The 17,989-nt window shown below is 45.0% G+C and overlaps 1 protein-coding gene across 1 annotated transcript in view; it reads left to right on the forward strand.

Annotated features, from left to right (window-relative positions):
- Nucleotides 1-16,428: 16,428 nt before the first annotated feature.
- Nucleotides 16,429-17,989, forward strand: part of JAZF1 (JAZF zinc finger 1) — a 354,333-nt gene continuing 352,772 nt past the window's right edge. Inside the window, exon 1 of the mRNA XM_055293589.2 lies at nt 16,429-17,137. Within this exon, the coding sequence (XP_055149564.1) occupies nt 17,023-17,137 (115 nt within the window). The 5' untranslated portion in view covers nt 16,429-17,022. The remainder of the gene's footprint in view (nt 17,138-17,989) is intronic.

Genomic DNA, 17,989 nt, shown 5'->3' on the forward strand with positions numbered 1-17,989 from the left:
AAATGGTTTAGTGATATTGTGCATTCAGAGTTCCTCAAGCAAAATGAAGGATAGTCACTGAGGCACTGCTTGTCAAAAAAGATGATCTAAAAGCCCATATGTAGGAAGCAGATAAAACAAACCAGGATACTGTGGTAGGTGGAATAATGTCCCCTGCAAAGATGTCCACATCCTAATCCCGGGAATCTGTGAATACCTTCCATGGCAAAAGAGACATTTCAGTTGGATCTTGATTAAGCATTTGGAGATGGGGAGACTATTATCCTGGATGATCCAGGAGGGCACAATGTAATCACGAGGCAGGAGTATAAGAGCCAGAGAGAATGAGATGTGATGACAGACACAAAAGTCACAACGATAGGATTGATGAATGGGGGCCATGAGCCAAGGAATGGGGTCAGCCTCCAGACGTTGGAAAAGGCAAGAAAATGGATTTTGCCCTACAGCCTCCAGAAAGAATGCATTCCTGAGGACACCTCGATTTCCACCCAGTGAGACCAATTTTGGACTTCTCACTTCCAGAACCATAAGATAATAAATATGTATTGCTTTAAGCCACAATATTTGCGATGGTTTGTTACGGAAACAATGGGAAACTAATACAAGTACTTCTACATATAATAGAATATGATGCAGCCATTTAACAGAATGAAGAGCACCTGCACATTTTCGTATAGGAAGATCCCCATGACATATTATTAAAGGAAACACATAAAAGTCTCAGACAATGTGAATATCATGCTACCCCTTGGTTACAAGGGACATACACATGGGCCTGTACATATCTGGAAGGCAAAACAAAAAGTGAGTAATAGTGATTGCCTCTGGGAAGGGGCACACTGGGGAGGGAGTGGTCAGAGTTGGAAGCAGGACTTTTCATAACTGTAATACATTTTGGGAACTGTCACTAGATAGAAAATCCGTTTCCACATCAAATTCTTTGGGGAAGAAGATAAAGAAACCATACTAAGCCCTATTGGCATTTTGCAGGTGTGTTGCTCTAAACTTCAGGGGAGAGTAGATAAATAACAGTCTCTGACACGAGCAATTAGCTGCTGGGTGTGAGAACTGCTAATCTCTGGCCCAGAGCAGCCAGACTTGAAGTTCAGATGGAAGCTGAGAGAGAATTAAAAAAAAAAAAACCCAAGGTCATTGTGGAAAAAGTAGGCACCAACTCCATGTTCAGGATCAAACCATTCAGAGAAAGAGATAGTGCTTCTTTCCCAGAAGTATGTGAAGAAGAAATGTTAGAAGGAGATTTTCATTTTGTGCGCTAGAAACCTAGAACAGGAAATTTAAGAAGGTGGTGAGGTTATAGCTAATTATGAAGTGTGAACTGGAGAAGAAACGAAACAGTCTGCAGCCACTCCTGCAAACTGGTGCAGTTATCACCCGAGGCAGCCAACTGTCTCTGCAGGGCTGCAGGCCTCACTCTCAGCAGAGACTATACCCCTCTCTCTGCAGTAAGGCATCTCCCCCAACCAGGATTTCACCAGGAACCCTGGCTAATGTGGCCCCAGGAGGGAGGAGGCGCCTAATTGTGGGTGAATGGTAGGAGTTAGCACTGGGACAAGGTGAAGGAATGTATTTTCAGTTTAGGTTTGAGGTATAGGGAAACAACTTGTGAAATCCAATATCAATTTGGGAAGTATAGGTGATGATCCCCAACCCATGAGATCTAGGGCTTCTCAAAGCAAAAGAGAAAAGGAGAAAAACTCCCAGGTCCTCAAAAGCACAGTTGCTTAACATTTGAATCACTTAACCCTCCCAAACCTCAGTTTATTTATCTGTGAGATGGGAATAAATGGTACCTGTCTCTGTGGGAGGGTAAACGAAGCTTTCTGTGCTTGGCAAACACTCTGGCAACCTGCTGTCTTACTTAGGGCTTGCATGGGCTTGGCGTTCACTATCTTTCATGTTGTGGGCTTCTCCAAGTGTTTTAATACCATTAGCTCCCTCTCCCTCCATGACAGCCCTGTAACGTAGGTTCCTTCTTTTCCCCATTTTACAAATGGAGAAACTGAGGCACAGAGCACTCAAACAGCTTGCTGTGGTTATCTCGGAATTCAGTAGCAGAAGTGTGGCTTGACCCTTGGCAATTTGGCATTACAGGTTGTATGTTTAACCACTACGCCATACACGTCTTGTAGTAAATGGGAAAAAAATGGTAGTTGTGGCTGTGGTGATAATGATTGCAGTGTAAAGGTACCATTATTTATCCCCATCATCCAGATAAATAAAATGAGGTTTAGAAGGATTAAGTGATTCAAGTGTTAAGTAACTGTGCTTTTGTGACCTAACTTGTGGGGCTCAGGTCCCCATCAGAGGAAGCCAGACAAATGTCACTAGGCCTGCTCCAGTGACAGTTCCTGTGTGGCTGGTGGGAGCCAGAAAAAATGGGCCCCCTGAGCACATTTGGAGATGACAGATCTAGGGGCAGCCTGACGTGCCCTGTGCCGCTAGGACTCCTCACTCATATTCCCAGGGTAGAGGAGGCCTCAGTGGGCTTGGTGTGACTCTGGAACAGGGCTCTGAGTGGAGCAGCATTATGATAACACATGCAGGACCCTGCAAGAACCCCTGGATTCTCCAGGTGGGGCTACCAGGGACAGACATTGACACTTGTAGGAATGGAAGCCATTATAGGGCCCCCAGCAATTCGCTGTCTTGTTTGGACCAGAAGGAGGAGATTTAGCCTGAGCAACATAGTGAGACCCTATGTTTACAAAAAATTAGCTGGGTATGGTGGCTTGCGCCTGTAGTCCCAGCTACTCAGGCGGCTGAGGTGGGAGGATCGCTTTATTCGAGGAGGTCGAGGTTGCAGTGAGCCATGATCACCCCTCTCCACTCCAGACGGGGTGACAGAGCAAGACCCTGTCTCAAAAAAATAAAAATAAAACAGAAAATGAAGGAGGAGATTGTGGGAGTCAGGACACAGAATATGAGCTTCATTCCTCATTACCACTTTGAGTATACACCTAGCATGGTGGTCCAGGGAAACACCTGCTCTAGTTTCCATTGAAGTCTATAACATACTAAAACAGCGCTTTGAGTTAAATATAGTTTGAAAAGCTGGCTCCAGCTCAACTTAAGAAACCACAGGAGAGTGAAAAGTTTATAAGCTATACCATTACTAAAATGACTCTGGTATTAAGGGATATAGCTCAGATAATTAATTTAATAACTGGCAGAGCAAAAAAAAGTTCTTGATTTTGGAAATGGTCTGATTCATTTACCAAGCAGGTAGATCAGACCTGCTTAAGTTTAAACTCATTTCTTCCTTCTTTTTTTTTTTTTCCCCCTGCTTTAATCTTCAGTTTGCTTTAGTTTTCTGTATCTATAAATTGCTTTTGGGAAATTGTACTCACAAAATGTTTCAGTATGCAGTTGACCTGTTTTAGTTCCTACAAACATTTTCTATTGGTAAACACTTTTTTTATTAATAAAATGATGAGGCCAGGCCCAGTGGCTCATGCCTGTAATCCCAGCACTTTGGGAGGCCTAGGCAGGTAGATCAACTGAGGTCAGCAGTTCAAGACCAGGCTGGCCAACATGGTGAAACCCCATCTCTACTAAAAATACAAAAATTAGCCAAGTGTGATGGCGCACTCCTGTAATCCCAGCTACTCAGGAGGCTGAGGCACGAGTATCACTTGAACCCAGGAGGTAGAGGCTGCAGTGAGCTGAGATCACACCACTGCACCCCAGCCTGGGCCAGAGCAGGACTCCATCTCAAATAAAATAACATAACATAAAATAATGATTTGAGGAACAAAATTTTAAAAAGGGGAAATGGAGTGGGAGATAGGGAATGGGAGTGAGAGCTGCCACAGTGAGCATTTTTGCTGCTCCTTTCACAAGTGCAGTGATCTTTCCAGTGGTGGTGGTGTTGGGGTGGGGGAAAGAGGGTGGAGAATCATCCTTAGTCTGAGGCCAGGTGGAAAAAGGCAGATGCAGTGAGAAAGTGCCTATGGGCTGATGACAGAATCCTTTACAGCTTCCAAAAGCTCTCGACATTTAGATTCAGGGGGCTTGATTAACTCAACAGGCAGGCCTGCAAGTCTCTAGTGTAAAAGCAGGGGGAAGTTTCGTATTTGTCGCAACACATTGTCATGGATCTCTCCTTCCTGCTATGACAACAGGCAGGGAGCTCTGCTATGATGACCCTCAGACCTCAACTTTTGATTCCACCCTGTGGACTTCCCGATGCTACCTTGGAGTAGAAGGACCTGCCCCTGCCACTCAGCCCCTTGTTCTATAGTGGATAATTTGGCTTGGCAGAGCCTTTAAAGCTTAGTCTTTCATGACCCAGGTCAGGGAGCCTGAGTGAGTTGTATGCATTTCTGTTGTATAGACTTCTGTTCCAAGTCAATTGTAAAATGTTGAACAAATCAAATGGGGGATTACATTGAATGAATATTTAGAATACCAGAATTGCATTCGACTATGAGTAATAGAAACCTGAGAAGCAGTGGTTTAAATAAATAGGAATTTATTTTTCTCTCACACAATGAGAATTCCAGAAGGCAGTGCTGGGCTGATAGGGCAGTTGCAGTTCATCAATCTAGTATGATCCACATTCTCACATTCATAAGATAGCTACTGTTGCTCCGGCTGTCACGTTGTGCTCTTGGAAACAGAAAGGAAGATGGGCCAAGTGAAAACAATGCCCAGTAGTTGAGTCAGTATGTTTTTTATTCTCATCCTGTTACTAAGGAGCAAGGTGAGAACAGATATTGGATAGGCACCTAGAAGCCTCTGCCATGAGATGTCTGTGAATGCACGAAAATGTGAATTCTTGAAAGTGCCAACTGTAACATGGCAGGAACAAATTCACAGAAGAATTCAGAAACTCCTGAGCTCTGTTCATTAGCTCCCAAAGGCTGGCAGGTAACACTGACTGATAATAATCCCACTAATCTAGCATATATGACAAGCCTACCTAATAGACAGTGAAAGACATTGCCACTGGAAACAGGGACTCCAATTCACGAGGCTGCCACCCCCTACTCCAAGGATAGAACCCATGAAAGGCAACATAGGAATATGGTAGGTAGTATTTGAGTGAACATGCATAGTTCTGTCAGTTTGCATGTTTTGCTTTTTAGGAGATATACATTTAAATGAAAATATTAAGTCAATTAAATTTATATCAACTCTCTCCTCCATCTTCAAGTAAATCTTTCATGCTTAACAAGCTGGTGCCACTAGTCAACCAAGTCCAATGAAATGAGTTCTTTTGATAACTGAGGCATTATTTTAAGTAAAAATTAATAAAAAAATTAACCAGCAATAGAATAATACCAAATCTTACAGCTTGTTTCATCAACATATATTGAAAATTTAATATAATGGAACGTTGTTTTCTTTTGAACTGAAACATAATTGTACATATCAACGGGGTACAGTGTGATGTTTTGATACATGTAAATATTGTATAAAAATCAAATCAAGGTATTTAGCATATCTGTCACCTCATGGATTTATCATTTCTTTGTGGTGAGAACATTCAAAATCCTTTCTTCCGGTTATTTTGTGATATACAATATAATACTGTTAGCCAGAATCACTGTGTAACAGAATGCCAGGACTTATTCCTCCTATCTAACTATAATTTTGTACCCATTGACCAATCTCTCCCCATCTCACCCTCCCCTTTTTCCTCCCCAGCCTCTGCAGCTGTGAGATCAACTTCTTTAAGTTGCACCTGAGTGAGATCATGCAATATTTGTCTTTCTGTGCCTGGCTTATTTCACTTAGCATAATGTCTTCTGGGTTCATCCATGTTGCTGCAAATGACAGGACTTCATTCTTTCTTTATAGCTGAATAGTATTCCACTGTTTATAGATAACACATTCTCTCTCTCTCTCTCTGCTCTCTTTCTTTCTTTCTTTCCTCAGGCTATCGCAGTAAAAATACCATATTTTCTTTATTCCTTCATTCCTTGATGATATTTATGAAAAATGCTCAACATCAGTAATCATCAGGGAAATGCAAATCAGACCACAATGAGATATAACTTTACCCCAACTAGAATGGCTACTAGCAAAAAGAAAAAATAACAAATGGTGGCATGCAGGTGAAGGGGAACTCTTACCACTGTTGATGGAAATGCAAATTAGTACAGCCATTATGGAAAACAGTGTGGAGGTTCCTCAAAAAATTCAAAATAGAACTACCATATGATCTAGCAATCTCACTACTGGATATATATTCAAAGGAAATGAAATCAGCATGTCAAAGAGATATGTGCACTCTCATGTTTATTGCAGCACTATTTGCAATAGCCAAGACATGGAATCAACCTAATTGTAATAAAATGTTTTTGACTGGCTGCTACTTGTGCAGAAAACAACCTTCCCTACCATTACCCACCCCTTCATCATTTGCCCCCCGCACACTCCTTCCCCTTCTCTCTCCCCACATGACTGCCATATCAGGAAGGAAAATTTTGATGGGGGTGCTGTGATATTCCTATTTCATGGAGAATAGGTTACAGCCAGCAGGTACTCAGGCACTTTTGTTACACTTGCATTTAAAAAAAAACTTAAGAGAATTGAAATATATTTAGCCTATAGACAATGTAAATGTAAAAGGCTCTGGGAACTCTGAACCAGTGATGGTGAGTATGTAAATTGCTAAGCTAGCTCGGAAAATGGTTTGGCAGAATCTATGAAAACTGAACATAGGCATATTTATGGACTATACTCATGGCCATCCACTTAGTGACACAGCTTTATCCACAGCCTCACCCCAATGCCAGGACCCAGTTCAGCCTTCCTTCTTCTGTGATAGCTCAGGCCTCCCTCCTGCAGTGTTCTCTCCATCAGCTGATCATAGGTGGTCCCACCTTAGCCCATCAGAGGCAGGTTCACTGCTGTGAACCTCATTAAAAAAGATTAGGAGACGGGCAGCTTCCTCTCAGCAAGCTCCCTGAACACTATGTAAACTTTCCCACCCCTTCTCCAGAAACCTTCAAACTGTGTATCATTTAGGATGATGACTTCGCCGTCACTATCTAGTACTCTAAAGCCCAACACAAACTGGCTTATACAACAAAGATGAATCACTGGATCATGTAACAGCATAAGACCAACGTGGGCTTCGGGCACAGTTCTATCAGAATTCCAGTTCAGTTTCTCTGAGATCTCTTAATTCTGCATTCTGCCAAGTTGGCTTTGTCCTCAGGCAGAAGTCCCTCATGGTCTTAAGATGTCTGCCAGCATCAACTGGGCTACGTGCTTCCTTCTCAAATGATGAGAAGAGAGCAGGCAGAGGCTTATCTGGATAGAAATGAAGATAACCACTGGATAAAAGCACTGAACTTAACTCTGATGGGACTTTCTGGCCACATGCCCACATCCCAAACCAATCATTTTGGCAGCAAGATTCCAGCTGCCTGAAGTGCTGAAGTCTCAAGCCCTAGTCAAGCAAACCAAAACCAAAACTAAAACAATACCTGTTGCACTCCCCTCAGAATAATAAGTGTCTTACTATGTCTATGTCACTCAAAAGGGTCCACTCAAATGGCTCATCTCAAAATAAAGCAGGTACGCTCCAAAGTGATTTCACATCTTCATGATGTCTCTGAAATAGCAATGGTTGACAACTTAAAGTTTCCTTCCTATAACTTAAAGCTCTACCTTATTGCTGCACCAGCATGTAATACCCACCCCCTTCTCCAAAAAATCAAAGAAAATTTGGTTAGACGACCACATGCCATAGCATTTGTAGCACTAGATTCAGAGATAATAATGATAATACCTCATCTTTGATTAGCATTTTATAGTTTCCAGTGTGTTTTCACATGCAGCATTTCATTTCATCCCCAGAAGCTGGGTAGGATCTGTACTGTTATATCCAGTGTGTAGGTAAGGAAGTCTCAGAGAAATTGAGTGACTTCCCCAAGGTTAATGATCTGTAAGTCAAAAAATAGAGTTGGCATTAGGATCTAGGTCTTTCAATGCTGAACTTTTGTGAAGATCTTTCCTCTGATCCGTCTTTTGGATCAGGGTACAGAATAAGGAAGATAAGATGCAAATTTGATTGTGGTTCATAGAATAAGAGACCGAGTAGGGATTATCTGAAGAGAGGATTCCTCTGCTGCAGGACTTTGGTGCACAGGAGAGAGAAGACAGAAAAGATCCTCTCAACCTTTGCTTCTGCCCCTTTTTAGTTTTCTTTCCCAATTTCCTTTTTCTTGTTTCTTTCTTGAATTCTCGTCTCTGGTGCAACTTTCTCAAACACAATACCGAACACTCTCCATGCCTAGGCCCCATTCAAGAATCAATCTTGAAAAGCCACCATATTTTCAGGGGGTCGGGGACGGCAAGGAAAGGCAGCAGGGGAGGGATATTGGATTGGGAAGGGGAGAGTGAGAATGGGAATGGCGAAAGAGAGAGAAAGAAATTGGAATCATGAGTTGGCTCTAACCCTGAAGACTGTAATCTAAAATGTTTGATTACTATACATATTTTTAAAGAGAATACCATGCAAGCAATGTGACTTTGAGCTACAGACACAGGAGAGGGAATACTCAAAGACTGGGCAGCCCAAACCTACCAACTGAAGGGTTTTGTTAATTATTTTATAGATGAAGACTGGTCAGGCACTATACAACATTATCTTTTACTGCACTCACTTTAGATAAATTTGGAGTACTTATATAGTCAGCTTGTTGAAAATTTTCTTATGACTTTGATCTGCACTGGGTAATATAGAAAGATGTTGAGAACCAAGAAGTGTTAGGACCAGGAAGACAGTCCTTATCAACTATTTATTCCCTCTGATATGACCGTTTACCTGGGCAGCTCAGATATTATCTTCAAGATCTATTTAAGGTGCAAAGGACCCTTCTTGAATTGTTTACAACAAGAATTAGATTACATCTAATCTCACAGCGATGAGAAATAATTAATCCGGATATTCTTGGCCTGTTGTGGCAATAAGAGTAATCTAAGTTGGGCACCGTGGCATGGAAGGAAAAACAGAGGTTGCAAACTGGAAGGTTCATGGGCCAACTGTGGGTTGCAGGTGGAATGTGTTTGCTTTCCAGTGTTTTAAAAGAACAGTTCTCTCCAGGTCACTATTGCCCCACCATTCACACAATACAAAGGTGCATTCACACACCTCTTCTCTCACTGCAACCTGTGTTTGACCCTAAGGCTTCTGAGTTTGAGGACTTATAAATAAGAAAAGTCATTACATATATAAGGCAATACAGAGAAGAAAGAATCATTTATCTTGGCAAACACATAATGGGATGAAAATTACAGAAAGGCAAACTGAGTTATAAAACCCAGGGGAAAAGTCATTTCCTAGAGAAATGACTGGAATCTGGGTCCATTTTCTGAAAGGCAAAAGTAGCCTCCACATTGGTCCAGATCTGGAAAAGAAGGGATTGAGCTACAGAGCCCTTTGAGATGACGTTTAATGGGACTGTTTGTTCTGTGACTCTGGGAACTAAAATTGCAACAGAAAATATAATTATGCCAAACAATTAGCTGAAAAGCAACATGAGTTAAGTCCTTACAAAACAGGTGACAAAGATAAAGAGCACGACAAAAGCAAAAGGGTCACCTTTCCTCATGAGAGGTGATGCCTGTGTTCCCTACTCCACCCCAAAATCACCAGCAGGAAGGCGCAGAGTGGAGGTTGTCAGGAACAGGGTGAAGAGCAACACAAGGGTATCTTTTAAAAGTCTGACGTCTCTATAAAGTTTAGTTTTAAAATAAGGTATTTCAGACCAGAAACAAGCTTGGTAACAGCAATGAGAGGACCTCCCAATAGAGAAGGAGAGGGCAGAAGACAAGCCAAGAGCTTCAGTTCCTGCTGGATGCCTCATGACATCTCCATCATCAATTCCCCATCCTGATTCTCAGTATCCTCACCTAAGTACATTTGGCAAACTAGGATGCTTTTGCCCCTCTAGCCCAGTGTCTGTGATTTATGTGAGCATGGGCCTGCCCCCAGATTCAAGGGGAGAGAACAAAAGTGTTCTATAATCCACAAATTCAAGTATGGATAGAATGTTAAGTGCCAGGACTCTGGAGTCAGACAGAGCTGAGTTCAAATCCTAGTTCCAGCACTTGTTAGCTTGAAGGACCTCAGCAAGTTACCTTACTTCCCAGGGTCTTGTTTTTTCTTATTCATAGTTTGGGCATAATAGCATTTGTCTACCTCATAGGATTTAAGAACTGCTCTGTGTTAAGACATCAAGTCCAATAGTAGGCACTCAATGAATGTGGTAATAGTTATTTAAAATAATCACCATAATGAATCTGAACATCTGTGAAAGGGAAAGGTATCGTAGTCAGTCTATGAAAGGAGAGCTAGTGTCAGATCTCATGTCATAGCTGAACGGCTCCCTGCTTATCTCTGTCCAGTTGAATGGCTTTGCATCAGCAGAGACTAGGAAACCACCATCATCAAAACAAATGAGACAAGCATTTTGTAAGTGCCTGTTATTGGCACAGCACAGTCCCTGCACTAGACCTTAGAAAGAGGTCTCGTCAAAAGTGTGTCCACAATCATGGGAAGGAATGACTTGTAATCTATCCAAGCTAAGAGACTGAAGACTATCTTTCCTTGATGCTACATAAGAGAGGAACAATAACAAATTGTTAGAAATTGCTTTAACATTGAAAACTGAAATCTTAGCACACTGCCTTATCACAGTGCTGAACTATACTCCCATACAACTTTTATTGAGCAGTGCAGGCCTAAAGATAGTTTCTCTTTGGGAGGCCAAGGTGGGCGGATCATGAAGTCAGGAGATTGAGACCGTCCTGGCTAACATGGTGAAACCCCGTCTCTATTAAAAATACAAAAAATTAGCCAGGTGTGGTGGCGGGCGCCTGTAATCTCAGCTACTCGGGAGGCTGAGGCAGAAGAATTGCTTGAACCCAGGAGGCGGAGGTTGAGGTGAGCAGAGATCGTGCCACTGCACTCTAGCCTGGGCGACAGAGCAAGACTCCGGCTAAAAAAAAAGTTTCTTTTCTCAAGGAGGCTACCATCAAGTGCAGAGGCCTCCAAGGAGGAATGCATTCACCCCAGGATGTGGGCCAGGCAATACTCTGCAGTATAGTATGAAGATACTAGGCCTTCTATTCCTGTGTTTTAAAAAGAATTTGATTTATTTCATAACATACATACTACATTTGGTTTTGGTTTAGAGATAGAATCTCACTCTGTAGCCCAGGCTGGAGTGTAGTGGTGTGATCATAGCTCAGTGTAACCTTGAACTGCTGGGTTCAAGTTATTCCCCCCTGCCTCAGCCTCCTGAATAGCCAGGATTACAGGGGTGTACCAACACGCTCAGCTAATTTTTTAATTTTTTGCAGACATAGGGTCTTGCTATATTGACCAGGCTGGTCTCAAACCCCTGGCTTCAAATGTCCTCCCACCTCAGCCTCCCAAAGTGTTGGGATTACAGGCTGGAGTCACTGTGCCCAGTCTATAATATACATACTATATGTGAAAAGTAGCACCTGTATATAATTTATAAATAAATATAAATATTAATGAGATCAAGGTTCAAGTGGATTCTTGATCAAAAGGTTTGAGAACTGCTGGTACACAGGAGATGGAAGACCAGTAAGCCAGCAGTCAGAATCTGATACAGAGCGAATTTGGCTAGAACACAGATGACAGGCATCCAGCTCAGCAGGGAAGGAAGAGGAGAAAGTTATAGGGAAGGCTTCCTGGAGGAGATGACATGCTGAGTTGCTACAGTGTATTTGGGGGAGGGAATAGGGAAGAGGGAAAAAGAATGTTCCAGACAGGCTACACAACATTTGCAAAGAAAGGCAAGGTGGCTTTTGTTGAACAAGTGAGCGCATTTTGAAAACTAAATGGCAGCATGCAGTGGCTCACACCTGTAATCCCAGCACTTTGGGAGGCCAAGGTTGTTGAGCCCAGGAGTTTGAGACCAGCCTAGGCAAATGGCAAGACTCCACTGCTACAAAAAATACAAAAAATTAGCTGGGCATGGTGGCGTGTACCTGTAATCCCAGCTACTCAGGAGGCTGAAGTGGGAGGATCGCTTGACTCCAGGAAGTCGAGGCTGCAGGGAGCCGTGATCGTGCCACTGTACTCCAGCCTGGGCAACAGAGTGAGATCTTATCTTAAAAAAAAAAAAAAAAAGAAAGAAAACTAAAATGATTTGGTACATCTTGAACTGTCAGTATATGTGAGGAAACTGTAGGAGGTAAGGCTGGGATCAATTTTGGTCACTGAAAAGCAGGAAGCTTATTCTGGTAGTGAAAGTTACCACTAAGACATTCTAGCAGGGGAGATGAGATCATGGAGTATTCCCAATTTGATTTTCTAGTCCAATCTCCAATGATACTTGTCTGAGTCCAGAGGAAACAGACTGCAATAGTGGGAGCTGGTAAAACCTCAAAAAGCTAGAACAAAAAAGGTGCTAGTAGCCTTTGAAGTTATAGAAATCCTCAAGACTGTGCATTGCTGGGTGAGAATCAGTGATGCTTAAAAACACATCTTTGGGCAAAAGAGGCTGTGCAGTCTTTTACAAGCATTAGCGGCCTTAGTAGCTCCATTACAGTCAACAGCAACTGAAGTTATCATCTGAGTGAGCCAAAGCTGGAAAGAAGGGAAATAATAGATACTAGAGCAGCCAAGTGGGTAGTACACGGAGTCCAACCAAGCCACCCCTAGCAGGCCCTTAGAATAGATTGAGGAGGACTTTGCAAAGCACCCAGTGCTCTCTCATGTGAGGAGAGACTGGGCTTGTCTTATTCAAATTGTATCCCTCATATCTTGCATGGTAGAACAGGACTGCAAGGCTGCACAGATCCCAGGGTCAGTGTTCATGCAGTTGCCTATATAAATAGAGCATTCTGAAGTTGTGTAACAGGAGCCTTGCATAGATGTTCAATCAAGATAGGTTAAAGGCAAAAATGAAACAGTAATTGCTTAGTTGCTTTTGTTAACATTATTCTAAATCTCAAGTTGGGCTGGCCTGAGCAGCAGTGGCTCCCATTAGATTTGGGTTTGGAGTTATCAACTGGGTAGTAGTGTGGCACATAACATAGGGGAATGGACCCAGGATGCTCAATTAGAACTGCATTGATTGGGTGGGTGTTTTACTACTTTAGTTCTGGAAAAGTCCTGCAAGGAACTGGAAATAAATGTCATAACTACGTATACAGTCAGTAGGCAGGAGCAGCCAGGTGGAGAGCTAGGGGCTAACACTCATGAGGTCACTGGTGGCAACTAATAAGAATACCCCCATTACTCATTCTAAGGCTAGCTCTTAATCCTAGGCAAAATGAGACTGGGGGACAAAATGAGAATTAATCACCAGAGAGCAGATAAAGCTGATTCATTTCTGAGCTGGAATAAAATAAATACAGAGAACTTGGTTGCATAAATATTAAACAATAAAACCTGGAATAGACATCATCCTCCTTAGAAGAAGATGGAGCCTAAAGAAGGCATCCCATTGAGCCCAAGGTTGCTGTTGGTGGAAGTGGCAGCCTTAGCATTCAAGAGCCAGGGAATATCAGACATTGTAAGCGTCCACAGACTCGCATGAGCTGAAGAAAGCCGAGGTTCATGATCTGCTCATTCGACACAGTGGTGACAATAGAAGAAATATCTAGTAAACCTGAAAAGCACCTCAACAGGGACCTGGAAAACAATCTAAAGAGCCAGAGAAAGCTACAGTTGAAGGCAGAATAGAGTCAGATTCAAAATAGAATCTAATGTTCATATAGATCCTCTTGCATCATTAACAGATGTCCACACAGGACACAGGAAGTGCACGGTTTTGATTATCAGTGTATGCCAAAATAAACCAATTCCTGTATGTGGAGGACAGACAGCTGTATGAAGCAGGATCCTCAGTGTCTTCAGCTGGCTCCATTAGACCAGTGGATTCACACCTTCTGGTAGCTGCCCCATCTCAAGGGCACTGGACATGCTGGATTTGGGGAGACTGTTATGGGATCTCAAGCCATTTGTAATGCTAAGTACCATATTATGGGGCCACTGCACATCCATACTTTGTGCCTACACATTGGGAGGCACTGGGCTCTGGGGAGAGACAGATGGTTTTCAAGAAAAGGCTCTTAAACCCAGAGAATGCTTCTTGTCTACAGCCACTGTCATATCATTCTGACTTCTCAGTTCCCTCACTGTCCCTCTCCTTTCAAATATTTTACTTTCCAAATCAGACAGACGTTTTTTGCAAGAACAAAGGTATATCAGTCATCAGCTTCTCTCTCGGATGTAATAAGTTGAATTGTTTGTTTTATATATGTTTGTAGCTTAGATGTTGACTTTATCTAAAGGGACATCCTTGAAACAAACATTTTAAAAATATAAGTACAGAAAGGTAAGCATGCTATTAGCAATTTTTAAAAAACTTTGCATGTGGTTACTATCTATATATTTGTCCTTCATTGTCTATCAATGCCTTCTAAATGCACCATGAGTACAGAGAAAAAAACTGTCTGTGTGCACCTGGGAGAACTTGCTTGATGCCCCTGGCCTCAGTTTACCACATCTTCAAAACCAGTGGTTCTGACAGCCAGAGTATCTTCCAGATCTAAGAGATCATAATCATGTATCTTATATAAAGACCGGAAATGCCTAGAGTGTACAGATTTTTAAAAAGTAGTATGAGCAGAATGTCACATAAACAAAGCTTCAGTCATATATGAAGAAGTAGTAGGGTGGATTATTTTCAGGCAAAATGAACTGATTCCTTATAAAACCGTAGTAATTATCCAAGGTAGAGAAAACAATTTTTGTCTTAAAAATCAAAATCTTGATTTACTTTGGAAGTTATTTTAGCTCACTTCATTTTTTAAAAAATCTATTTTTTTTCAATTTGGTCTAGCAAGGTTTTATTTTAGGAATAGTGAAACTGACAGGAGGTAGTAGAAAGCCATGCATTAGTGAAACCCAGGCCCCTTACTTCCTTCATCTTTCACCTGCACATTTCTGGCACTTCCCATCTCGGAACTCTCTTGCCTGAACCACTTCTCCACACTCTTGGGAGTTAATAACTCCACGTAGATAATTTTTCCTCTGGAGGACAGAATTGCTACTTCTTCAAAGCTTTTGGGGCTCCCAGATGCTGCATAGTGGGGGTGCCTAACACTCATCTCTAAGGGTGGCTGTTTTGGCATCATTTTTGGCTGAAGTTTTGTATTGCATTTCCATGTCATTCGGTGTGGTGTGTGCCTGCCAGATATTCTGCCTGCTCTCAGCTGAAGGCCTTCCCAGATTGGGCAGCTGAATGTACTGCACAGCTGCCAAAATTCTAATTCAAGATCTAGAATTCTAACTCCTGCTCTTTACTCTTTAGACCCTTGTCTGGCCTTGGCCTCAGTCCCCTGCCAACTGGGTCCCTGGCTCATTATCAGGCCCACCAGGGCCCTGCCCCCACCCTCATTGGGCCCACGAAACCATTCTTGGCACCAAACTGAACTTCAAGACACAGCTGCCCCCGTCCCACCCAAGCCGAATCTCATCTCAGCAAGTTTGTCACCTTGTGAGCTGCAAGACAGAAGAGATGAGAAGAGAAAATGCCACCGGTGATGGTCAGATCATAAAACTTCCTGTAGCAACAGACATACTACATGTGCCTTTACTCTAAGCGCTTGCATGAAAAGCAAACAATCCCATTATTAGAAATAACACTAGATAGAGATGCATAGAGTTTATGGAGAGAGGAATACTATTTCTCCATGCATCTGCACCAGAGGGTAAGTGAAATTTGCCATAAGGAAAAATGCTAAATTCAGTATGCATATATTAATATTAATAAAAAAATGTACTGTTGGGTCATAAACTGCTAATAATGTGTAATATTTCTTAGGCACCTGGAAAAGTGCTACTGGAAAATACACACTTTACAGCAGAAATATGACTGCAACTGGAGGAGGGGGTGGGGACAAGAAAGTAATTGATTCTCAGCAAAATGCTGGTTTTCAGGGAAGCTACTAAATTCAACTTAAGTGGTTACCTGGTCAACATTATGCTTTAAATGTTCACAGGATGAAATTGCTTCCTTTTTAAATGAAGAGTCACTATGTCCCTTGCCGCTGTTTCCACTCCTTCTAGCCTTAACCAATGCACTGTCCTTTCTGCAGTGGCTGAAACGAGGATGGGTTAATTACCAGACCTGGGATAGTGGAGTGGGTGCAGTGGGGTGCTGTAATTTCGGGTGATGAAATTATTTTAGTTTTTGTTTTCCTAGAAGGAGCAAGGAGTATAAAAAACGTGGTACATATGCAAAACACAGGCAAATGCACTTGACAACCAAGCACTCTATTTTGAAATTTAAATAAAGCTAAGATTTTCTTCTGGCCTAGGGGGAAGCTTCATTAAAATCAATTAGTACAAACCTCTGGAGAATGTGGATTTTTTCTAAAGAAGGTTTAAAGAAGAAGGTGCACACAATTACCTTTCCTGGGTCCCCTGTGAATGTGTCACACCTAGACAGGTGGCTGAGTACAAAAAAATGTCCCTGAGAGGGGCCAGGGTAACTCCCTGAGTTCTCCTCGCAGGGAGGTAGGTGTAATTAATCGATGTGGGTGTATTAAGAACGTCACATACATAACCAAGGAGGCTCCAAACAGATGGCACGGATGGCAAGCCGTAAAGGGCAGGCCTAGCGAGATAAAGTTGGTGGCAGGGCTCGCAGGTGAGGCCTGGGCCGGGCGCTGAGGTTGGGGCCGCACAGCTGTAGCCGCGCGCCCTGGTCCCTCCTCCCAGCTGCGGCGGCCTCCCACCCGCCCCCGCCCTCCCCCCGCCGCTCCCGACGCCGCCGCCGCAGCCGCCGCCTCCCCTCTGCCTCCCGGTGGCTCCTCGCTCTCCTTCCATCTCTCTCGCCCCCTCTCCCTCCGTCCCGTCCTCGCCGCTCCCCTCACCCCGCCTCTCTCCCCCTCCCCCAGCCTCTCCTCTCCTCACCCCACCCGGCCTCCCTCCCTCCCTCGCCCGCCCGGCGCTCGCAGAGCCGACACCAGGGGGGCTCTCGATGTAGCACCATGACAGGCATCGCCGCCGCCTCCTTCTTCTCCAATACCTGCCGATTCGGGGGCTGCGGACTCCACTTCCCCACCCTGGCCGACCTCATCGAGCACATCGAGGACAACCACATCGGTAAATGGCCCGGGGGTGGGCGGGGGTGCCAGGCGCGCGGAAACTCCTGCCCGGGCGGGGAGCCCCGGAATGGCCAGGGGTGGCCGGCGGGGAGGCAGGCGGCGGGGAGGCAGGCGGCGGGGCGGGGAGGGCGCGTGCGAGCCCCGAGGTGGGGGTGGCGGGATGCGGGGGCGCGAGGTGCCGGGGGGCGGGGGGCGGGGAGGGGACTCGGGTGGGGGAGGGGGCGGGCGCCCCGAGGTGCCGCGGGCGGGCGGGCTGGCGGCTGGGGGACTCAGGGGCGTGCACGCGGGCTGCGAAGTGGTGGGAGCGGGGAGCGCCGCGGCGGGGCGGCGGGGGGTGCGGCGGGGGGTGCGGCGGCGGGCCCGAGCGCCGGCGCGCGGGGCGCGGGGCGGAGGGCGCGGCGGGCGGCGGGCTCTGGGCAATGGGCAGGGGCGCGGAGTTAGTTGGCCCGGGTGGTCGGAGTAGCCCGAGGCGCTGAGGGCAGCGGAGGGCGGGCGCTGCACGCCGCCGGGCGCTTCCGCCCCGGCTCGAGCTGTCAGGGCTCGGCGGCTGCAGCAGCCGCGGGGAGGTGGAGCGGGGGGGGGCGGGGGTGGCTCCACCGCGGCAGCCATTCCGCTTCCTCCTCCCGCCGCCGCCGCCGCCACTGCGTCCTGTCAGCGCCGGTTGCTAGGTGTGGTGCGTCGGGAGGGGGCCGGGGCCGGGGAGCTTGCCCTGTCCCTGGGAGGCGGCCGAGCGTCCCGGGCGGGGCCGGAGACGCGGGCCCGGGGGCTCTGGGTGCCCTCCCTTGCCCCGGCCTGGCGCGGACGCCCGGGCGCTGCGGGCTGAGGTCTTGGGTGTGCCCGCGGGCCGCGC

Source organism: Symphalangus syndactylus, chromosome 9, assembly GCF_028878055.3.
Source record: "Symphalangus syndactylus isolate Jambi chromosome 9, NHGRI_mSymSyn1-v2.1_pri, whole genome shotgun sequence".
In the NCBI taxonomy this organism is placed as follows: domain Eukaryota; kingdom Metazoa; phylum Chordata; class Mammalia; order Primates; family Hylobatidae; genus Symphalangus; species Symphalangus syndactylus.